This window comes from Amblyomma americanum, chromosome 2 (genome assembly GCF_052857255.1).
Source record: "Amblyomma americanum isolate KBUSLIRL-KWMA chromosome 2, ASM5285725v1, whole genome shotgun sequence".
Classification (NCBI taxonomy): domain Eukaryota; kingdom Metazoa; phylum Arthropoda; class Arachnida; order Ixodida; family Ixodidae; genus Amblyomma; species Amblyomma americanum.
In genome coordinates this window covers 216,647,616-216,672,184 of record NC_135498.1, presented here as the reverse complement: position 1 = coordinate 216,672,184, position 24,569 = coordinate 216,647,616, and the positions used below count along the sequence as shown (strand labels likewise).

Genomic DNA, 24,569 nt, shown 5'->3' with positions numbered 1-24,569 from the left:
GATGACTTTCACTCCCCCATACCCCTTCCCACAGGTATCTACAGTCACGTGGTAGTCAAACCTCTGCCAAAGAATATCGTATTTACACGATTTAAGTCGACTCGAATGTGAGTCGACCTCACAAATCACATTTCCGAAAAAAAAAAAACTTCGAGGTTGTTTAAGCTTGGCCTTGAATAGCTGAATGCGATAGCATTATCCAGCGGTCACCGTTTATCGCCAGCCGCTATCGGCTGCCGCACGCGCGTGCCTGAGGGCACATTTGAAACGAAAATGTATTAGTCAGTCAATTATTCGTCCACACTTGTGCCATCTTCCTCACTAGTGCTGCCATCGTGATCGCTGCTGCGGTCCCACAGCACGTCGTTCTAACGTCGTCGTCCAGCGAAATCCCGCACTTCGCAAACAACCACCTCACGACATCGCATAGAACAGCTGAAAATTTTCCTCGCTGTAGCTACCACACCTGTACCACCCGCTGTGAATGTCGAACTTGCGGCCCAACGCGCAGCTTTTCGTTTCTTCGGTGTAAAGAATGGCAGCCATTTTCAATGTAGCCGTGAACGAGCGCCAGTCGCTTGCCAGACCTGGAGCACGAATCACGACTGATCAAGCACTACTCAGCAGCAGTCAAATCCATCAGAGCCAAAGAGAAACTACGCGTGAATGGCATCGGCTCTTCCATTGGCTACCGACACTTCTCAGCACCGCTGGCGTTCCAAGTGGGGGTGCTGCGTCAATTGGAACAACGGCTGCAGCGGCCCTTCCATGAACTATCAATGCTCTCTTGAGCGCCGAGCGTGCATTTGAAAGTAAAACGAAAACTTGTTGGACGCTTGCGCTTCCCATAGAACAGGACTGCGTTATCGGGCCACCCGCTTATCATCAACCCAGTCTGCAGCCGTGTGTGGGGAGTGTGGGGTGCCAGTTTGCTGCTTATCGATAGCTGCCATCGGCCGCCGCCCACACATTTGAAAATAAAAAGGAAACTTGTTGGATGCTTGCGCTTCCAGTAGAACGTGACTGCGTTATCGGGCCGCTGCCGCCGCTTATCAGCAACGCAGTTTGCAGGCATGTGCAGGGAGTGTGGGGTGCCAGTTTGCTGCTTATCGATAGCTGCCATCGGCCGCCACCCGCGCATTTGAAAGTAAGAAGAAAACTTGTTGGATGCTTGCGCTTCCCATAGAACACGACTGCGTTATCGGGCCGCTGCCGCTTATCAGCAATCCAGTCTGCAGCCACGTGTGGAGAGTGTGGGGTGCCAGTTTCCTGCTTATCGATAGCCGCCATCGGCCGCCGCCAGCGCGGGAAGGGGATGCAAGTTTTGCGCGTTGACATAGCAGCTGCTTAAGGCCAGCACCAAGAGCGACAGAGCCGCACAGCAAAAATGCAGCCATGCTGTAGCATGCCCGACATCTCGTTTGTCTCACTGTTACTTATAGTGCCATGTTTTCATTTCGATTGTAAGTCGACCCCCGCCCCCCAACTTCGAATTTTCAAATTTCGAAAAACAGGTCGACTTACAATCGTAAATATGGTATGTTACCTGAATGACATGACACACACCGGCGCCTTAAAGCCCAAGCCCTAGACACCACGTACATGAATGAAACCCAGATAGTCTATGTACACGCTGCCAAATACAATACCAACACCTACATAGCATGTACTGCCACTCCTTGTGCGACCCTGCTCAATGCAGCCACGACGCAGGTTTCATCTCCCACTGCTGCAGAAGAAGTTGTGATAGCACTGGCCATCGCTCACCTTGCCAATGGTGCCACCCTTAGTGACTCCAAAAATGCAATCCGCAATTTCTCAAACAACTCCCTTTGCCCTGCCGCAGCCCACACCCTCAAAGACTGCAGCCCTCCGCAACAGATCAGCCTAGTCTGGATTCCTGCTCATGCTGGGAACTACAGGAACAACGGAGTCGACCCCTCAGCCCGAGGTTTTACGAACCGGCTGCTCGATGCACCCTCCTCCCTGGACGGCTTGGCGGAGACTCCACAGACCTAAGCTGAAGTTACCGACCTATACAGAGAATATAGACTTCCCCCATCCTGACCTCAACAGAGCACAAGCCACCCTGCTCCGTTGATTACAAACTCATTTCTTTCTCAGTCACTCCCATTTGGCTCTTATCACCAACAGTTAATTCGACCCTTCTTGCCCAAACTGAAAGAACGGTACCCCCAGAACACAGGCACACATCTTACAGGGATGTGCGAAACAACCGCCCCATATGCCCTACTGCCAGCTCTCACTGAAGAGGGATGGAATAGATTGCCGGAAACCACAAACAAATCACAACAAGTGGCTCTCACCTTGTGGGCCCAGGCAGTTGCCCCCACCTGGGGGCCATGCCACCCCACTATGCCTCACTAATTCCAATTATGGCAATAAAGTTTATTCACTCGCTCAGCCACGCACGGCTAAGCGTGGGTGCTGGGGTCCGTGGGAGCACTGCTCACCGTCATCCCCCTGCAGGGATGTCCCTGCGGATGCTCAAGAACCCGTCATGTCACAACTCACCAACATCTGCATTTTGCAGATGCCCCTGCAGGGTGATAATTCCATGCTTCAATTTTGAGATTTACAGTTAAAGCTTTGAGACTGACACATTTATTTATTTGTTTATTTATTTACTTATTTAATACCTACTGCCGGCCTCACTTTCATCAAAAGTTTAGGGAATCCCCCAAGGTGGAGTAGATTAGTAGTAAGGGAGTAATTATTCATTGGCATCCACCAAAGCGCAGCCATACAGCCATACAGAAATTGTGCAATTAAAAAAAAATTCGTCCTGGTCCGGGGTTTGAAAAACCCGGGACCACCGCTTCATCAGAGCAGTCGCTCTACCGAATAAGCTAACCAGGATGGCAAGCTTATGGTAAGACGAGAGCGAACTGATCAATAACTCGAGTGGGAACAGTGTAGGTCAAATGTTTAGGGGAATCATACCAAGCCAGAGTAGACTCTTAATAAGGGAGTAATTAGTCATTGGCATCAACCCAAGCGCAGCCATTCCCCTAAACATTTGACCACTACTGTACCTACCATAAGCTTACTGTCCCGGTTAGCTCAGTTGATAGAGCGACTGCTCCGGTGAAGCGGTGGTCCCAAGTTCGAACCCCCGGACCAGGACGAATTTTTCTAAAACTGCAAAGTTTCTGTGAAAGCTGTATAGCTTTCCTTTGTAGCCGTATGGCTGCACTTAGGTGGATGCCAATGAGTAATTACTCCCTTATTACAAATTTACTCCACCTTGGGGGATTCCCCTAAAACATTTGACTAACACTGCTCCCACTTCGAGTTATTGATCAATTCGCTCTCGCCCTACCATAAGCTTACCGTCCATGTTAGCTCAGTTGGCACAATGACGGCTCTGGTGAAGTGGTGGTCCCGGGTTCAAAGCCCGAACCAGGACGAATTTTTTTTTTTAGTGAGAAGTTTCCGAGAAAGCTGTATAGCTTTCCTTTGTAGCCATCTGGCTGCACTTGGGTGGACGCCAATGAGTAAGTACCATATATACTCGAGTAATGAACCTCCTTTTTTTCCAGAAATGTTGACATCAGTTTGGGGGGAGTGTTCATTACATAGAAAAAAAGTTTGAACAGATTTTTTTGGAAGGGTTGAGATTTCATATCACACCTCCGTCCGACCTCCGTTATCAAAAAATGCATGCGGTCAGACCCGTTCATGCTGCTGGTGTTTAGCATTGTTCACTTTGACAGGATCCAGCAATTTTGTGGTAGCTGGCGGCGTCGGTCGCGGCCAATCGCGGCGAGAAAACGCGAACATGCTGAACACCAGGCCTGAAGGTCAGGAACACAATTTTTACGAGAGGTTAAAAAAAACACACAGGACGGTGACGAGTGTGTGCCAAGTTTGCCAAGCGCACCTCCCCCCCCCAACTCTAGCAGGAGCTCTCCTTAAATATAAACAAACAAGTGGTGATGTTATCGGCGGCAGGCAGCATCTTGGGCACAGCCCCCCCCCCCCCCCCCCCCTCCCCCCCCTCTTCTTGGCAGCAGCTCTTCTCAAAAGATAAACAAGTGGTGATGCTATCCGCGGCAAGGCAGCATCTTAGCCGCTGCCAAGGTCTGCGCTGCTGACGGCACAAAAACTGAGGAGCTGGTTACAAAAGCTAAAAGCTGAAAAAAAAAGAAAGCTTCATTCTGGCTGACAAAAGTGGGGGTGGCGAGTTTATCATGAGACTGGGTTCATTACTCAAGTATATACGGTGCTCCCTTACTACAAATCTACTCCACTTTGGGGGATTCCCCTAAACATGTGACCAACACTGATCCCACTTCGAGTTATTGATCAATTCGTTCTCGCCCTACCATAACCATGCCATCCCGGTTAGTTCAGTTGGTGGAGCGACTGCTCCGGTGAAGCGGTGGTCCCTGGTTCGAACCCCGGACCAGGAGGAATTTTTCTTTAACTGCAAATTTCAGAGAAAGCTGTATAGCTTTCCTTTATAGCCGTATGGCTGCACTTGAGTGGATGCCAATGAGTAATTTTTTTTTTTTTACTCCCTTATTGGCCTCACTTTGAGGCTGTGACAGGTTCAGATTCACTTATTTATTGTACCATCAGGGCCCGAAGGCATTACAGAGGGGAGTAGGGATACATAAAAAATTCAGCATAAACAACAACGAGGAGAGAAAGTAAAATAAACCAGGAATACATAATAAGTGCAGAGGAGATACATTAATAAATAATAAATGCAGTGGGGATACATTAAGACAGAGTGTAAACAGTGAAAGGCAAACTTTATACAGTAATAAACAAATACGCACTCATAGAGAACCATTAATGACTTTGCGAAATGTAATATTGTCAGATATATCTGCAATGTCGTGTTGAACCTGATTTCAGCTGACACAAGTTCGGGGTATGAATGAGTCATGAAAACATTTTGTGTGAAAGGATAGGATTCCAACTTTATGACGGTGATCAATGCGTGCTGATATGTAACATGGTCTTGACAGTAACTTTTCTTTGAGAAAGCTGTTGTAAATTTTATGAAAAAGACATTGAAGCTATTCATCTCCGGTGGGAAAGAAGTGGTAGGGACAAACTTGATTTCATGGCGGTTACACTGCATGTTCGGTGATAATCAGAAAGAATAAAATGGCAAGCGCTGTTCTGAACAGCTTCCAAATCTGAAACGAGTGACTCGATGCCAGTGCTCCAGATAGATGCAGCATATTCTAACTTGGACCGTACCAATGGTTTTTAAAGTAATAATTTTATTGAACTAGATGAACGTGAGAAATTTCTGCGAAGATAACAAACCATGCGATCAGCGTTATTTATTATGTATTCAACGTGAGTTTTCAAAGGCAGGTTACAAGAAACGTAAGCACCCAGATATTTATAAGACGACACGGTTTCGAGAGACATGTTGTTAATATAAGTAGAAGGGGCAAGAGAGAGACGAGAAATGCGTACATGCTTACATTTATTATGTTTAGTTGCATGTCCCAAATATAACACGAGTCAAGATCTTTGTTAATGTCGGATTGAAGGCAAGAGACAACGTTGTCATGTTTAATTTCGTGGTAAATAACACAATCATCGGGAAAAAGATTAATTCAGGAAGAAATGTTAGCCGGTAAGTCATTTACATAGATGAGAAAGAGGAGGGGACCCAAGAAGAGACCTCTGAGACATGCCGGAACAGACAGGCAAAGAATGTGAGTTTATATTGTTCCCTGTTACGAATTGTGACCGGTTAGAAAGAAAGCACTGTAGCCATGCAAGGACATAAGGGTCTATATTAAGATTGCTTAATTTAAGAAAGAGAAGCACATTAAAAACCGTGTCAAACGCTTTCGAAAAGTCCAAAAATATGCAGTCTGCCTGAGACACGTGGTCAAGGATGCAATGAAGGTGATGTGTGAAACATATTAGCTGAGTTTAGTATGAAAAAGACTTATGAAAACCATGCTGGGCAATGCTGAAAAAGGAGTTCGATTCTAAAAAGGAGATGAGATGAGAGTATATGACGTGTTCCATCATGTTACACACAATACAAGTGAACCAGCACACCTTTCAACCAGCACACCTGGGATCCACTAGTACTCATAACAATACAGATGTCCAAAAACTGCAAGCAACCCTGCTACGGCAACTAGTAGGTGAAGCTCAACCCAAAGACACACTCACTTCACCTACTAGTTGCCGTAGCAGGGATGCTTGCAGTTTTTGGACATCTGTACTGCCGCATGCAAGAAGACGCCAAAGATGAAGACTTGGTCTTCGAGCACGAGGCAAGAAGAAGAAGTTGAAGTGCGCAGGGACTTTTTCTGGTTAACCAGTAAACCGTTTGACCTTCAGCTCTCCTCGGGGTTCTACCGAGTCCTGACACTGGTGGAGGTGCGGGGTGTGCACAGGACTCCTTCCGGCAGTCTACAGCGAGTCCCGGACATCGACACGCCTGTCCATCGCGCTAGCCGCCGACGTCTAGGCCTTTCCCCGGAGTACAACCATCTACCGGGCGACTCTTCAAACGTCAAAGTTTGCCGGGTCTTCCAAGCCATGGCACCTCCCACCCCTACGTCGGTGACTTTTCACAACACCAAGGTACCGGAGTGCTTCCGCGGGAACGCGTTTGAAGATGTGGAAGACTGGCTCGACCAGTTTGAACGAGGGGCCAAGTTCAACCAGTGGATCGCGGACCAGGAGCTTTGCAATGTTTATTTTGCACTTCAGAATACTGCTAGAGCTTGGTATGAAAACCACGAGGCCAGCTTGTCCACATGGAATGACTTCCGCCGCCAGCTGGTGGACACTTTTGCCACTACTGATCGACGAGAGAATGCGCTGCGCCTGCTTGAAGTGCGCGTCCGAAAGCCAAATGAAAGCGTAGCTATGTTTGCGGAAGACATGGCTCAACTTTTTCGCCGTGCCGACCCCGATATGACTGAGCAAAGGAAGCTACGACGTCTCATGCATGGCGTCAAGGAGCAGGTGTTTGCCGGCTTGGTGCACAACCCGCCTCAAACCGTCAGTGAGTTCGTCAAGGACGCTACAGCTGTAGAGCGAGCCCTTCAAGAATGGTGCCGCCAGTACGACCGACCCTTCACCGGTGTTCTACCGACTGCGGCGACACTCACTGCAACCGATAGGAACACTCTTTGAGACCTCACTCGAGAAATTGTCCTTGAGGAGCTGCAGCGAATTACTGCTACGAGCGTTCAGTCACCAGAGGCCGTCGCAGCAGCCGTTAGGAAAGAGCTCCGGCATGCTCTGTCACCATCTGCACCATATTATGAGTCTCATCCTGTTGACAGTGCGGCAGCCGTTTGCGAACCATACCACGTGCCCCAACCCAGCAGCAACACGGCCGTCAACACGGCGCCTTACTATGAGCCGGAGCCGCAACCCGCGAGCTATGCGGAAGTCCTTCGTCGTCCGCCGCCAGACCACGCCCCACTGAGCTCAGCGAGCCGTCAGCAGACACGGTTCTTCCGGGAGCCTCAGTGGGCACGTCCCCGCCGCACTCAGCCGCGCCGAACTGACCTGTGGCGCTCTTATGACAGCCGACCACTCTGCTTCTTCTGCGGACAACCTGGCCATGTGTATCGGTACTGCTGCTACCGCCAAGAGGGGCAGGCCTTTCCGCCTGGTTCTGCTCGACGCCAATTCGACGCTGGCCGTGCCCAATTCGAAGGCCCGCCGCTCAGCAGGGAAGCCGACTCACCGAGCTTCCGCCGCCGCTCCCAATCTGCACGGCGTTATTCTTCACCGACGCGTCGTAGCGATGCTGACGTTAGCGGACGGCGGACCCCGAGCCCTCGCCGGGGAAACTAACTGCCGCAACCTCGCGAGGGGAGGTTGCAACCAGTCGAAAAGTTTCAAAGCCCTCACTACCGCCGCAACTGCCGACCGCAACCCATGACTGTGACGCCTCTGTTCACATTGACGCTGCCGCACTACCCCCGAAAAAGCCGCCTACATTAGCGCCGAACATGCCGAACCAGATAAGCAGCCCCGACGACGAAAATGACAGCGCCGACCTTACTGCACTTCCGCCACAAATGCCGAGAGAGACGAGCAACCCAGACGACGTTGTTAGCGCTGACCTCGCCGTTTGCATTGATGGGCTGGAGGTACACGCTCTGGTGGATACCGGGGCGGATTTTTCAATCATTAGTCAAAAACTGGCTGACAAGCTGCGCAAAGTAAAAACCGAATGGACTGGGCCAATATTAAGAAGTGCTGGGGGTCAGCTACTGGCACCGACTGGGAAGTGCACTGCCCGCATAGGAATTGGAAACTCAGTGTTCGTTGGCAGCTTCGTTATGCTCTCAGACTGTTGCAAAGACCTCATCTTGGGCATGGACTTTCTGCGCCTTCATGGGGCTGTGATCAGCTTTCGGGACAACGTCGTTGCCTTCACCAAAAATCATAGAGACCTTGGTTATGCGCAAGTACCACTGATGCCCTTACGAGTTGCCAATGAGGGGGTGACATTACCTCCGCGATCGTGCTCTCTTGCTGAAGTGAAGTGCGACGTGGCGCATACCGACGATGGCGTCGCCGAACGGGCCGTCACCCTGATACTCAGCCGAGGTGTTTCTATAGCTCGAGGACTAGTCAGTTTGGCCAATGGGCACGCCATAGTGCTGCTGACAAACTTCAGCGACGAGCGTCGGAAAATTCCGAAAGGCACAACAGTGGCCTTCTTCAATAGCTTCCGAAGTGACCAAGACTATTTCGTGCTGCAACTGGAAGGATCAGTGAGCAAGGCGCCCGCACCCATAGTCGATGTGAGCCCAAATCTGTCGTCTTCAGAACGGGAACGTCTTTTGGATCTCATAGATCACTTTCGAGACTGTTTTGCTTCAGAATCGCGGGTTGGCCAAACACCTTTGACCAAACATCGCATTATCACGGATGACGCGATTCGCCTGATTCGACAAAATCCTTACAGTATGGCTCCGAAAGAGCGCGAGGCTATTCAGCGACAGGTGGCCGAAATGCTTCGAGACGACGCTATCCAGCCGTCACAGAGTCCCTGGGCTTCCCCCGTGGTACTTGTTAAAAAAAAGGACAGCAGCTTACGATTTTGCATTGACTACCGCAAGCTCAATCAAGTGACCAAAAAAGACGTGTACCCCCTCTCTCATCGATGATTCCCTTGATCGGCTACGAAATGCACGTTACTTCTCTTCAATGGATTTGAAAAGTGGATATAGGCAAATTGAAGCAGATGAGAGGGATCGGGAGAAGACAGCATTCATCACTCCTGACGGATTGTATGAGTTTAAAGTTCTTCCATTCGGTTTGTGCTCGGCACCAGCAACATTTCAGAGGCTGATGGACACTGTGCTCTCAGGACTCAAGTGGAAAACATGCCTGGTGTATCTTGACGACGTGACCGTGTTTTCGGCAACCTTCAAGGAGCATCTACGCCGTTTGGTAGCTGTTTTTCAGGCCATACGATCTACGGGCCTCACACTAAAACCCGAGAAGTGCCACTTTGGTTACGAGGAGCTGCAATTCTTAGGACACGTTGTTGGCCAAGAAGGTGTCCGGCCTGATCCCTAAAAGCTCTCCGCAGTCGCCAAGTTCCCAACACCTACGGACAAAAAGACGCTTAGGCGCTTCCTGGGGCTTTGCGCCTATTACCGTCGATTTATTGCTGGCTTCTCACGAATTGCCTGGCCATTAACTTCACTGACACGCGACAACGCTGTCTTTCGCTGGGGTGAAGAGCACCAACTCCGGAGACGCCTACAGACGCCACCTGTCCTGGTGCACTTTGATGACGACGCCCCTACCCTGCTTCATACCGATGCAAGCAATGTGGGTTTAGGTGCTGTATTGGTGCAGCGCCAGGATGGTGTGGAAAAGGTGATTGCTTATGCCAGCAGGTCTCTGTCTAAAGCTGAAGCGAACTACTCGGCAACAGAAAAAGAATGCCTTGCAGATGTATGGGCGGTTATAAAATTCCGCCCTTACTTGTACGCTCGCCCCTTTCAAGTCGTTAGCGACCATCACTCTCTCTGTTGGCTGACGAACTTAAAAGACCCTTCAGGGAGACTCGCGCGTTGGAGCCTTCGGTTACAGGAGTTCGACATGACGGTTATTTACAAATCCGGAAAGAAGCATGCGGATGCTGACTGCCTTTCGCGAGCACCAGTCGGACCCTCCACAATGCCCGATGAAGACACTGATTTTTTAGGACTCATAGATGACGCAACTCTTGCCCAACAGCAGAGAGAGGACCAGGAATTGCTCCCTCTTATTGGTTTCTTAGAGAAGCGAACTACGGATGTGCCTAAGATTTTCGCCCGCAGCCTCTTGTCATTCTTTCTTCGCAACGACGTAATTTACAAGAACTTCCGTCCTGGGGGGAACAGTCATCTACTCGTCGTCCCAGCAGCTCTTCGCACGGAAATCTTGCAAGCGTGTCATGACGAGCCAACCGCCGGCCACCTAGGCTACACCCGCACGTTGGCTAGAGTACAGCGCGGATACTACTGGCCAAAACTACCGGCGACAGTGAAGCACTATGTAGGGACGTGCGTAGACTGCCAACGTCGTAAATCACCCCCTGAAAAACCAGCCGGTCTACTCCACCCTCTTCAAGTGCCAAAGACACCTTTCAAGCAAATTGGCATGGACCTCCTGGGACCATTTCCAACGTCTACTGCCGGGAATAAATGGATAATTGTCGCCACCGATTATCTAACTCGCTACACGGAGACAAAGGCTCTTCCCAGGGGTACCGCCGCCGAAGCAGCTCGGTTCTTCGTTGAGAACATTGTCCTCAGGCATGGCGCTCCGGCAATCATTATAACTGACCGAGGAACTGCCTTTACGGCCGAGCTTTTGGAAACCGTTCTCCGCCTCAGCGGTACCAGTCATCGTAAAGCGACGGCTTATCACCCCAAAACCAATGGATTGACGGAACGCCTCAATAAGACAATCGCAGACATGCTCTGTATGTACGTAGACGTAGACCACAAGAATTGGGACGAAATTCTTCCCTACGTCACGTTCGCCTACAATACGGCACAACAAGACACCACTCGCATGACGCCTTTCAGCCTTCTTCATGGCCGACCAGTGACAACTATGCTAGATGCCATGCTGCTCCCGAATGCCGACGGCGACGATGTCGATCAGGACGCTGAGGAATTCACACAGCGCGCAGAGGAAGCTCGCCAACTAGCGCGTGTGCGCATCAGAACTCAGCAGGAGGCTGACGCACGACGCTACAATCTTCGCCACAGACATGTCATGTATGAACCTGGCGACAAAGTGTGGGTCTGGACGCCTATTCGCCGTCGTGGACTCTCCGAAAAATTACTACGGCGGTACTTCGGGCCCTATGTTGTGCTGCGACGTTTAACCGACGTCACGCATGAGGTGGTGCCGGACGGGTTATCGACATCCAAGCGACGCCAGCAACAAGTCGACGTCGTCCATGTTGTACGTATGAAGCCGTACTACTCGGACTGATCTTGACCTCCTACTTCCTTTTGTTACCATCGAGACGATGCTTCCTGAGGAGGGGGGCAAATGCCGCATGCAAGAAGACGCCAAAGATGAAGACTTGGTCTTCGAGCGCGAGGCAAGAAGAAGAAGAAGTTGAAGTGTGCAGGGACTTTTTCTGGTTAACTAGTAAAACGTTTTACCTTCAGCTCTCCTCGGGGTTCTACCGAGTCCTGACAGTATTGTTATGAGTACTAGTGGATCCCAGGTGTGCTGGAGGTACCAGCCTCGCTCTAAAAAAGGTATTCTAAACCACCAGTCAGCTCATTCAAAGCTTACAAAAAGGGGAATAGCAAAAACCTGCCTGCGCACCGCTCTTGATAAGTCATGCCCACATGAAATGCAACATAGCGTGCAATTTCATTACTACGACTGACTAGTGCTGGTTTTATCATCTGAAAATGCACCAATCCATGAGTAAGTTCAAGCGCATCCTGCGTAAGCACTGCACTAAAGCAGTTAGAGATCACGTCCAAAAGCTTGTTTTCCGTTCCTTCCCATGTTTCCGGTGGACTGTCACATAAGCCGAAAAACAAGATAGTCTCTTCGCTGCCTGTCTTCCAGCTGAGACTGACTACGCCGCAATTTGTCATTTTTACTAATCAGATTATCAGCGAGTTTGGGCAGGGTCAGCAGCTCTTGATGAGCCTCATCAGAAGCAGAAGTTTGAGCTTCTACTACCGACAGCCTAGCATCGATATTGGAGATATTCTTCATAGATTCCTAATTTCTTTTATTTCAGATATGGAAGCAAACAAATGTGACTGCTCGGTTTCCATTCTGGCGGTGCGTGAGTTAACGCTCTGTAATAAAGTTAGCATGTCATTAAGCTTTTTCTGTACAGAGTCATCTGTTTCACTGTCCTTAGAAAGCATACGAGGGCCTGGGTTAAGCTCAACATCACCTGACTGCAAAATCAGCTGAGCACACACATAAAATGACTGCACAATCAAACCTAACAGCACTTGTGGGTGTGGGAACAGCACAAGACAAACATTGCTAGACTTCTTAGCAAACATAGGAACATCATTACAAACCTGCATGAACAAACGCATGCTGTCAAGCAACCATGCCATGATGCTGTTCACACGCCCACTGGAAGGCGCGGGCCGCTGGCGTCCATTTATATCCAGAGAAAATGGTGATGTCGTAGGCGATGAGCTGAACTTCTGCGAAGGAGCCACGGTCCAAAAGGGTTGCCAGGACGGGTCATATCCAGCGAAGTCAACATAACGGCCATAAGGTGCAAGAGCAATCCGAGCGGTGTCAGTTGGGGCAGTAGATGCCACGTAGATTTGAAGATATCCCGCTATCTCCATGAAGAAATGCATGCTGTCAAGCAACCATGCCACGATGCTGTTCGCTGACGTCCGTTTATATCCAGAGGAATTGGTGATGTCATATGCGATTGGCTGAACTTCTGCGAAGGAGCCACGGTCCAAGAGGGTTGCCAGGACGGGTCATATCCAGCGAAGTCAGCATAACGGCCATAAGGTGCAGGAGCAATCAGAGCAGTGTCAGTTGGAACAGCAGATGCCACGTAGATTTGAAGATATCCCACTATCTGCTTGAACAATTTTGCTTGAACAAACGCATGCTATCAAGCAACCGTGCCATAATGCTGTTCACATGCCCACAGCACTTGAAACAGTACATAAAAAAGCAGCAGCACAGTTAATCGCATATAATGACAATGTTAAGAATTTTCACCATGGATCTCTATTCGATTAGATGTCTTGTATGCTTCGTACTTGTAGCGCAGGTTTTCGGCTCTGGCAGGTATCTCGTTTTATTGAGTTTCGTGCTATCATTCAGGAACAGGATCAGAAACTTAAGCCGAAGCAATCTGGCCTATGTGTGGATCATAGGGAGGCAGGCTTGTAGCAGAAGCAGTGTGGGTGATTCTTTCGGCTGGGCTTATTCCCCTCGAGCGCAGAAGGGGCTCTTGCCTTATAATTCTGCCCACTCAAAGATTCTGAAAAGAGGCATCACAACCCTCAGCTTGGAGTCCTTGCTCCGGAAGTCGTGTGTGCATGAGATGCAAGCTAGCTTGCACAATCAATTTAGCATGCTCATTGCAGCTGGCTTCAGAGTTGGTCCCTGTGGTGGAAATGCCCCTTAAGATGATGAAGCCCCGTAGTGGTACCCTACATCAACAAAGTCACCCGCGGTTTGAAAAAAGTGGCTAGCTGGTTTAATGTACCGATTGGTGCTCTCTGCCCCAGGAAAGCTGGCTCAGCTAAGCCGTTGCCTAACTTGCAAAAACCAAAAGTTTGGCTGTCAGCCTTTCATAAAATGTGCCACCAATGTTGTCTACGAGATGCCCTTGTCTTGCAGAAATCCTACAGTGGCCAGACGGGGCGCTACGTGAACGGCCGACTTATGGAACATGCAAAAAATGTAGAAAATAATGAGGGTGAACAACTAGTTAAACACTGCAGGCCTTGCCCCAACTGTATACTACGGTTCTGCGATGTGAAGATTCTGGGCATAGGCAGACAAGAAACAGCTCGTGAAAGTTTGGAAACCGTTAAGTACATAAAAATGTGGGTTCAAACTGTGTCAGTAACACATCTGTTTATCTCTATGAGGCTCAGAGGAAATTCCTTTCACACCTGCTATGATAAGGCCTTTTCTCGGTTGCCTTGTAAGCGAGCACATGCAAAAGGGTTTTGGGAGGATGTATCTGTCAATCGCTCCCACCTCATTAAACTGTTCTGAATAAGCACCCACATTACCTTCTTTCTTGTGAGTTGTATAACTTTAGGCTAGAATTCTTTTAATAAGTTCATTCCAAACATCATGCGAATCAGGGCATGCATAATCAAGACACCATCTCTATGGGGGGGTTGGTCGCAAAACGGAACCAGGAAAAAAGACTGGCTTAGCACTGTACCGATTGCCATCCAGTGTCTGGATGCACATGCATGTCATGCCCACCTGGGTCCAGCCAGTGTGCCGCACAGCAGGAGCACCACCTGCCGCACTACCTGCAGCCGCACCTCCGACAGCAGGGCCGTCAGGGCCTCCTCCACACGCTGCACGCACAGATTTTAAACACTGTTGCACAAAGATGAGGTTCCAAAGTACCATCTCTGGTCCCTTGAAGACAAGGAGAGCTCACAAAAGGGCTGTACTACTGATAAGCAAGTGATGTCAGACCAACCACACTCACTTTCAGCAGCACAATATAATATGGAAGATGACAGCCTCACACAAAAGCCTCTAGCAGCTGTCATTTACAGTCCCTCCCCTTTGGCTGCAGCACAGAGTGCCACGACATGGAGACAGTGTAACACTGTTTCAACTTGCAGGTGCAAGGCAATGAAACTGAAGTGGGCCTTACCCTGGGACCAATCCTCTCCTCGAGGGTGATGCGCTCGTAGCACGAGAGCAGGTACTCCAGGAGCTGCTCGCGACTCTCGTCCACCCTGTTGGGGAGACACCCATCGAGTGACCAGCTGCCGCCACTCTTAGGACCATGCAAAATAGCCAAATTCCATAACATTGGACGTTCCCCAGAGGGCTCCACCAGACCTATTTCCAGCATGCAGACAATGCAAACATGCAAGCGTGCTCATAACCAAGCCACAGCTTGGGAACATCTACAGCAAGCCATGATATTGCTGTAGCCTGTAACTAAACACAGGCCAGTAACCCAGGCACTGAGACACTGGCCAAGCATTCGAGAAAATATTTGTCTGCTAAAAGGAATTTGTCACTTTTACCAGCACATATTCATTTATTTATTTATTCAGGTACCTAGACCGCCCTTTGAGGGCATTTTTGTAGGGGGTATACAGTTGCAAAGCATACACCGTCATGCAGATGACACTGTGTAAAAAACAAACAAACAATAAAAATACAATGCATTTTAATACTTAGCAAACTGATAACAAAACAATCATGAAAGCAAGAAAGATGTAAGTGGCATATAGTAATATGAGCAAGCGTATACAAAAAATTCGAAAACGCACAGCAACACAGCACACACAAAAAAAAATGTTAATTCAACAAAAGGCGCGACAAATCATTTTCAAAAGAAGAAAGATTGCAGGGCTAAGACAACTACTTCTGGCAATTTATTCCAATCATGCACTGTTTTGGGAAAAAAAGAGTTTTTAAAGACATTTAGACATTTATACGGCACTGGTATTCTTGAACCTTCAACGAATGATCTAAATGGGAGGATATATAGCAGGGAACTTTGATGTATGAATCTTTAACAAACCTGTTGCGCCTAAAAAATAATGTAAAATAGCTTAAGTCTAAGGTATTCACGTCTATATTGCAATAGAGGCCAGCCCAAATTTTTGCGCATCTGAGAGGAGCTTTTGGTGAAATCACAGTTTGCGGACACAAACCTGGCTGCTCGTTTTTGAATTCGTTCAAGTTCGCTGATAAGCGTTTTTGTTTCAGGGTCCCAAGTCACACAACCATATTCTAAGATGGGACGCATGTTTGTCAACTAGTGTGTCTGCTTCAAATCAGCAGGTGCCCGCTTGAAATTGCGTTTTAAAAATTTTAACACGTGGCTAGCTTTGGCAGCAATACGGTTTACGTGGTCGTTCCAAGAAGATATCACCCAAGTACTTGTAATTCTTAACAAATGATAAGTTTCTGTCACCTAAAGAGTACTGGGTAGGTAATGGTTGCTTTTTATTTGTAAATTGCAGAACTTTACATTTTGAAAAATTTAATGTCATGTTCCATGTTTTGCACCATGCCAGGACAGAGCCAAGGTCACTTTGCAATTCATAGGAGTAGCTTACACAAGTGACGTCACGGTAAATGCAACAATCGTCAGCATACAATCTGACCCGACTGGAAACCCGGTCAACTATATCATTGATAAATATAAAAAAAGAAGAAGGCCCAAAACTGATCCCTGGGGAACACCCAATAAGACTGCAATATCTGATGAACTTGCGCCTTCAAGCTTGCTTTCTACACAGTGCTTTCTACCGACGAGGTACGCTTCGAGCTATTTCAGCAGATTGGGTGGAACTTTGAGGGTAGACAGTTTCAGTAATAATAAATTATGTGCAACAGAATCAAAAGCTTTCTGAAAATCTAAAAATATGCAGTCAACCTGGTTACCATTGTTAATTGAAAAAGCGATATCATGAGCAAACTCTATCAGTTGCGTATCGCAAGAAAATCCCTTTCTGAAGCCATGCTGCATTGTACAAAAAAAAAAATTGTTATCCTGGAGGTGCTTAAATAAATTAGTGTAAATGATGTGCTCTAGCAGTTTGCATATGGCACTTGTAAGGGAGATAGGCCTATAGTTTACAGTTTTTGTTTTGTTGCCACTTTTATATAGAGGAACTACGTTGGCACTTTTCCAGTCATCGGGCAAGGCGGCGATATCCATTGATTTTTGAAATAGTGTTACTAAAAAGGGAGCGACAGAAACTGCTGCACAGTTCTTCAAGATGCAGATTGGAATACGGTCAGGACCGCGGGCGCCGTGTTAACCTCGAGCTTCTGTAAAAGTAGCATGCATAAACTGAAGCCAGATTTTACGGGCAGAATCAACATATACTACATGGACGCTGGTTTCATCCAGCCAGCAAGCCCCACTTTAGAAGCTAAATTAACCAACTGATAACATAATTTCTAAACCGATCAGATATGCCGTTTTCAATATAAACAGAAATGCATTGCTCTGCTGCTTTGTTCTGCAAACCTAAAAGGCATTTCATTTACAGGTAGTGTACAGTACATCTACTGTGCTCAAGTGAAGACCTAGCAAAAATGTTGCAATACTTAGAGTACAGTTTAATCCCTGTGACACTGGAGAGCCGAAAAACATTTCACTGACTTCCATGTTTGATAACAAATCAGTTGAGTATTTACCACGTGCAGTAACATACTTCAGCATTGTTCTGGTGGGCTCAGTAGCTGTGCAATGGCGCAGTCTCCTCATCCACTGAATTTCGCAATGCAGGTAGTACACAGTACTGCCTTTTTTCAAAATCTAGTGACTATTGCCTGTTAAAGCTGCTGAAATTGCACTGTTGCATTTGTATTGCTGGTGAATGCTTTTGTGTTGTAAATTCCCTTCTTTTGTCCAGTGATACTGAGACAAACCCTGGTCCAGATAAACTTGATAGTGTTCTTGCTGAACTGAAGATGTTACCAAACAGTCAAAATCAAATAATCATTGATGCACAGGACCTAAAAGACCAGATGCGTTCTGTTGATCAAACTATTTCTGATCTGAGCAAGCATCTAGTAAACTCGGAAATTCTTTTGCTGGATATTCCTACTTTAAAGTATGACATAGAATCCTACCAGTCTGTCGCTGCTGAGACTACTACTGCTGTTACTAATCTCCAGGCCTGAATAGACGACACGGAAAACAGGCCGCAACAATTTGATATTCTATGGCCTTCCAGGCTCCAATTCCTGTGAATCAATCGGCGAACCAGGAGAAATAGTAATTAGGCACTGTCAGGATAAGTTACAGATAACACTGGAGCCTAGTCAGCGTGCACATCGCTTGGGGTGTCATAACGAAGACCGTCAGCAACCAATTATAGCGAAATTTTCACCTCTAAAAACAACATAAACTGCCTTTTCAAAAGGATCCATCTTAAAGGATACAAATTACAGCATCGGAGGAGATTTTATCCACCCTCTTAAAAAAGCCTGCAAACATCTTGTCGCGTTTGAAAGAGCACAAACTGGACCGTTTTCCTTGCCATAAAAGAGCCTATTTCTTGGCAAAAAACATTGCACTTTTGATGCTGACACAGAATCGGTTAAAGCAATAGCATAGTGCTTGCCTCTCCACCGTCATATACATAATCCTCGCCACACCTCTCCTTGACAGAATATTTCCTTTTCAGTTATTTATACTAACATATGATGTCTGCCTTCTATGTGTGTGATAGTGTGTCCAGGCTCGTGTCTTCAACAAGTAGCAATCTGCTTGTGTTGACAGAGACTTGGCTGACTGATAATGTGGGCAACACTGAAGTTCTGTCCAACCTGCCAAATTTAATCTTTTCCGTGCTGACTGCAAAGGCTCCTGAGGGGGCGGTATCCTTATTGCTACAAGCAATCAGCTACAGTGTGTCCATATTAACATCCAATCAGACCTTCAAATATTATGGCTCCTTTGTTGCGCCACACCGGTATCTATACTGAGTGGAGTTTGTTACAGCCTCCCCACAATAGCCCTGAATTCCCCCAAAAGCTGCACAACATTTTGAACGAACTTATAACAAAACACCCTAATGCTCATGTCCACCTTTAAAGCGGTTTTAACTATCCTGGCAAAGACTGGAATACCTAACATCAGCCTCTTTTTAGACAGGATGAATCCCGGGAGTTTGAACCTTGCCCAATTAGTAACCCAGCCCACACGCATCACCGCAAATACTGCTAACGCTCTTGACCTTATACTATCTAGCCACCCTGACAGCCTCAACTCCACTACTTATCTGCCAGAAATCAGTGATCACAAAGTCATCCATGCATCTTTTACCTTCACTCCAATAATAAAAGAAACTAAAAAAACAATTACTATTTACAACAAAGGAAATTGCAAGGCCATTAACAGGAAATTGGAAGGCTTTTTTTTATCACTTCAGCATGCATTTCAGGTACGAAGCATCCATGCAAAGCGGACGATGCATTAAAAAGAGCTAAACAGTCCTTTTATCACACTGACCTGCCCAAGCATGGGAGCATAGGAGCAGTGCACACAGCAGCATGGCTCATAATCTTCTTTTGTTCTCCCTGCAGGCTATGCTGACAATGGCACTGTACTGCTACCACCTTTCACCTTGCAATGAATTTAAGCCCACAACCGTTACCGTACCGTCCGCATGTTGCGTCCCGGCAATCCATTTCCTGCTGCAACCAGCCTTCCTCAACTGTGCTCCTTGCAAACAAGGCAGCATCACGGGCAGCGCCAGCTTCACTGGCCTTGGATTTAAGCGACCCCAGGAACGTCTTCAACTTTAGTAAGCATGGAGCAGCGCACACAGCAGCATGGCTCACTATCTTCTTTTGTTCTTCCTGCAGGCTATGCTGACATTGGCCCTGTACTGCTACCACCTTTCACCTTGCGATGAATTTAAGCCCACAACCGTTACCGTACCGTCAGTATGTTTCGTCCCGGCAATCCATATCCTGTTGCAACCGGCCTTCCTCAACTGTGCTCTTTACGGACAAGGCAGCATCATGGGCAGCGACAGCTTCACTGGCCATGGATTTAAGCGACCCCCGGAATGCCTTCAACTTTAGTAAGCATGGAGCAGCGCACACAGCAGCATGGCTCACAATCTTCTTTCGTTCTACCTTCAGGCTATGCTGAAATTGGCACTGTACTGCTACCACCTTTTAACTTGCGATGAATTTAAGCCCACAACCGTTACCGTGCGATGAGTATGTGTCGTCCCGGGAATCCATTTCCTGCTGCAACCAGCCTTCCTCAACTGTGCTCCTTGCGGACAAGGCAGCATCGCGGGCAGCGACAGCTTCACTGGCCATGGATTTAAGCGACCCCAGGAACGTCTTCAACTTTAGTAAGCATGGAGCAGCGCACACAACAGCATGGCTCACAATCTTCTTTTGTTCTCCCTGCAGGCTATGCTGACATTGGCACTGTACTGCTACCACCTTTCACCTTGCGATGAATTTAGGCCCCCAACCGTTACCGTACTGTCAGTATGTTTCGTCCCGGCAATCCATTTCCTGCTGAAACTGGCCTTCCTCAACTGTGCTCCTTGCGGACAAGGCAGCATCACGGGCAGCGACAGCTTCACTGGCCATGGATTTAAGCGACCCCCGGAATGCCTTCAACTTTAGTAAGCATGGAGCAGCATACACAGCATCATGGCTCACAATCTTCTTTTGTTCGCCCCGCAGGTTTGTAACCGTTCTACACTTTATTCAAAAAAAGTGCAGCAATCAGTCTAGTCCTGCTTCCATGCTCATAAACGGTTTGGGCACTTATGCGCAAATGTGCTGAAGTGTTATTGCTACTTCTTTCTGGTGATATTGAATACAATCCTGGCACCTCGAATCTTCGCTCACAAACTGAGAACCAACCCAACTAATTATCAGCTATTACCAAGATGCTTAAAAAAATAAGTACTCAAACATCTGATCCTGCAAATAGTCAGGTTGGAATGAAGTCTGACGTTCAAGATATTAGAACTGACCAACTAAATATTGAGGCAAAGCTTGAGAATATTTATGCATGTCTTGAGGCCCTGGAAGAAAAAGTTCGCTCCATAAACAACCTCGAAGAAAGTCTCGCAGCCGTTGAGAGCACAGTAGGCCATTTAACGTTCCAGCAAGACAGTGTTCAGTCTCGTGTGGACGATTTAGAAGACAGAGCCCAACAAAATAACGTGATTTTTTACAGAATTCATGATGAGATTGAATCGTGGAAAGATACAGAGGATAAAACGCTCGCTGTGCTTTCTTCCACCCTTAGTCGTCCATTCACGCCAGACCTTGTTGAACGTGCCCATCTGTAGCGAACCGGTAGCACGTCCCCGACTTTCTGAAGGGGAACACTATCGCGTGCAGGTTCGAACAAGAGATCAAACAAAAGAAAATGAAGCCATATTTATACTTTAAAGGAAAAGGGCCAATAAAAAACAAACGACCCCAAGAAAAACACACACTCAACACACGTACAATACTACAGAATAAAGGAGAGTTCACTAGATGTGGAGCGTCCCATGTGAAGCGGGTATGCTTTGCAAGCAGGGCGAATGCAGGTGGATGCAGTGCGACGCGTCCTTGGCGATGCGTCGAAAGAAGCGACGGAAAGGAGCTGGGTGTTAGTAGGAGCGGAGAGGAACACAAGGAGACGCCGGTGGTCTCCTGCCAAGAGCCCAAAGAACTTGGCAGCAGCAGAAAAAACGTAGCCAGGTCCTGTCTACGGCGTCACGAAACGCCGGAGGCTTAAAGCAGATTATGCAAGAGTGCCTTTCAGCAGCACAGACCCTCAGTCCATCGGCTGCCATCTCCACACTTGCAAAGAACGCAGGAGGCTTGCATCGGTGATCCAAGGGAGGTCCACGGCAGCACGGACTCAACGTCCAATGGCTGCCACCTCCACACTTGAATGACGCCACCTCCGCTGCGCTGTCTCCCTTCACACCTCGGTTTTCTGACACGTCAGCTCTCAGCTTCTCATGCTTGCCACACTCTTTGTCGCCGTTGCCTCGCACACACCCTTCGCACGCGCACACGCTGGGCTGGCACGCTCAGTGCTCCGCTGTCCTATGCACCACGTTCACAAATCCTCCGAGGATCTTTTGTGCACTTCACATTTGACCCCCCTTGAAGTTTTTTTACATAGAAAAAACTGCTGTTGGTGCACACAACACTTATGTTCATGTGGTAAACAGACAAGTTAAACACTGCCGAAGTCACCGAAGGCACTTTACACAGTGACACATGGAGGCACATGGAAATGCGCACAGAGGAAACATCGGGGCAAACATTATACATCTAGAAATAGGAAAAATAAAAGCCATACAAAACTTCAGACCCAAACTTTAAACATCTCTGTACCATAAAGGTTAACATGTACACACTGAACAACACATAACCGAAGAATGAAAGAAGAAAAACAACCTACAAACACTACGGCATGCATTTGCACAGGTTACCATTGCAAACATCGGATAGTAGCACTGTATATTGGGCATAACCCTCTAGTAATTTACAAACGACTCATGCAAACATCGCGTACGTTTTCCGAGCATGACTGATCTTTTTCGATTACAACGAAAGATGACGCCTGCACGGTCTCTTGGGACGCACGCTCTTCCTATCTTTTCAGCATATTGATGTGGAATAGCTAATAAGAACGGAAAACTGGGCGAGTTGGTAGGGAATCAAGTTTAACTGCGCAAAGAAACGAAGACAGAGAACAAGAAGGCACGACACGAGCGCAGACTATCAACTGATTTTTTATTCAAGGAAAAAGGCCTATATATGTATCTTCATCCCGCGGAAAAACATGCTAAAAAACCGAAAACGCAAACACTATCACACACTATCTTGGCACATGTAACGTGATGCCACTGTGATCACACACCTTTTAAAAGCAATCTACGCATCGTCAGAGACAAGATACAAAACACACAGCAAACTCATGGCACACTCCTGTCAAGCTAACACTCCATACCACCTGCTTGCGCTAAAAAAACTGCGCAAAAAAGGTATCTCCCTATCAATCAGGCCTACAGATGGTGATGCTACACAGTCATCTGATTCTTTCTTGATCAGGTACGCTTCCACCAACTCCCTGAAAACCAGATTCCTGTGTTTAAACAAGACGCTGGTCTTGTTCAACCGAGGAAAACAATCTTTGCACCATTTGCAGTGCAAGGCGAGATTAGAGGAAGCTGCGCCTTTCAACGACCTGCGATGGTCTGCTGACCGCTCGTTAATACATTGGCCTGTCTGGCCGATGTACTTCTTCCCACACGAGAGGGGGACTTCATCCACGACCCCAGTTTTACACTCTGTGACCATGGTTTTCTGTCTGTGCGCTATCGAGCACTCAGCTGCATCACGATTGCTCTCAGGCTCGAGCTTCTTTCGCACAGCACCACAAATCCTTGCAAGCTTATTCTTTGTCATGAAAATCACGTCCGCCCCGCATCTCGCCCCCACTTTTTTGAGCCGGTGTGAAATTCCATGGACGTATGGAATGCCCACCACTTGTCTACGTCCCCTGTCCTCTTTTTTACTAGCATGGGCACTTCCCACCTTGACCAGGATCCTTTCGGAGATCTGAGCCAACATCTGCTCAGGATACCCGGCTTCCTTCAGCCTCTCTACCTGCCCCAGGAACCTAGCCTCCACTCTGTGGGTACAGGATTTCCCAAGGGACGCTTTTAAGCATGAAGTCGCGATACCCGCCTTGACAAGTTTGGAATGCCCCGAACTGAAGTTCAAGAGAGGTATTTTCGTCCTAGGGTGATATTCCCAACACACTCTGTTCTCTAGATAATGGACCCTGAGGTTTAAAAACAGTAGGGTAGCTGAGCTGGGTAGTTCGAAGGTGAATCTCGGGCCGCTACCTGTATCTTTGAAGATTTTGACGACGTCCGGAACTGCCCTTGGAGAGTTCGACTTAAAGGGACACTGAGAAGAACTCTATCAAAATTTTTTTGTTAGCAATATCTGATAGTTCGGCATTTCATGGCTTTGTTGACGCTTGTCCGGGAGAGAAAGATGCATTTACTTCAAAGAAATTTGGATTCGAAGTTGAAAAAATTTTTCCCGCCGCTCCGATTCAAACTCGAGAACTCTTATGACGACACAGAACGGAGTGACGTGAAACGTGACGTAAACGGAGACTCCGTGATTTCTGGCGGCTAGCGGTGCGGTCTAGCAGCTGCCGAAATGAAAGCTACGGCCGTTGAAGGCATCTATCGGGGGTCGCCACCGTCGCTTCGTTTACGTTTGCACCGACGTCTTGCCAGCGTTACGATGGATCCCGTTCCCGAACCCGACGACATAGTTCTCGCAAAAACTCTGGCCTGCATTTCAGCGACCTCAGCCCCACAGAGCGTGCAATGCTTTTGAGGGAGCACGGTTAGGTCAGGCGCCGGCGGGTGGTTTCCCCCTTCCTCAGAGAGCAGCCGTTGCAAACTAAATATCATAACCTTAGTGCGGGGTGTCGCGATGGGGTGCGTTGCGCCCATCGGAGGCTGGCCGGGGCTTTGGGGCCAACGGATTGTGATTCCTTGAACGGAGCGGTTGCACGGCGCAGCAGGCAGCGTCGAGGTCTCCCACGGTGGCATGAGCCAAGTTATTTATTTATTTTTTGCCACGAAAAACAAATGGGTGCTCGAGGGCGGTCGCGTTTAAAGTCGGCGGCTTGAAACCAAAGCCGGCGCATGACGCTTCAACGGCTTCCGCTTGATCCAACAGGTCCACTGGATCTGGCTCTCTCACCAACTTGCATGTACCTTCAGGTATGTACTGTGAATGGATTAAAATGGCTGAGCTCGAAAAGAACAGCTCCGCCGAACTGCCGCGGCTATTGAATATAA

General features: G+C 48.0%; 1 protein-coding gene across 3 annotated transcripts in view; it reads right to left on the bottom strand.

Moving 5' to 3' along the window:
• Ube4B (Ubiquitination factor E4B) overlaps positions 1-24,569 on the bottom strand; it is a 423,977-nt gene that overhangs the window by 241,534 nt on the left and 157,874 nt on the right. For all 3 annotated transcript variants that reach the window (XM_077655721.1, XM_077655722.1, XM_077655720.1), the window contains 2 exons: positions 14,867-14,951; positions 14,461-14,558 (listed from right to left, as the gene is read on the bottom strand). In XM_077655721.1, coding sequence (XP_077511847.1) covers positions 14,461-14,558; positions 14,867-14,951 — 183 coding nt within the window. The remainder of the gene's footprint in view (positions 1-14,460; positions 14,559-14,866; positions 14,952-24,569) is intronic.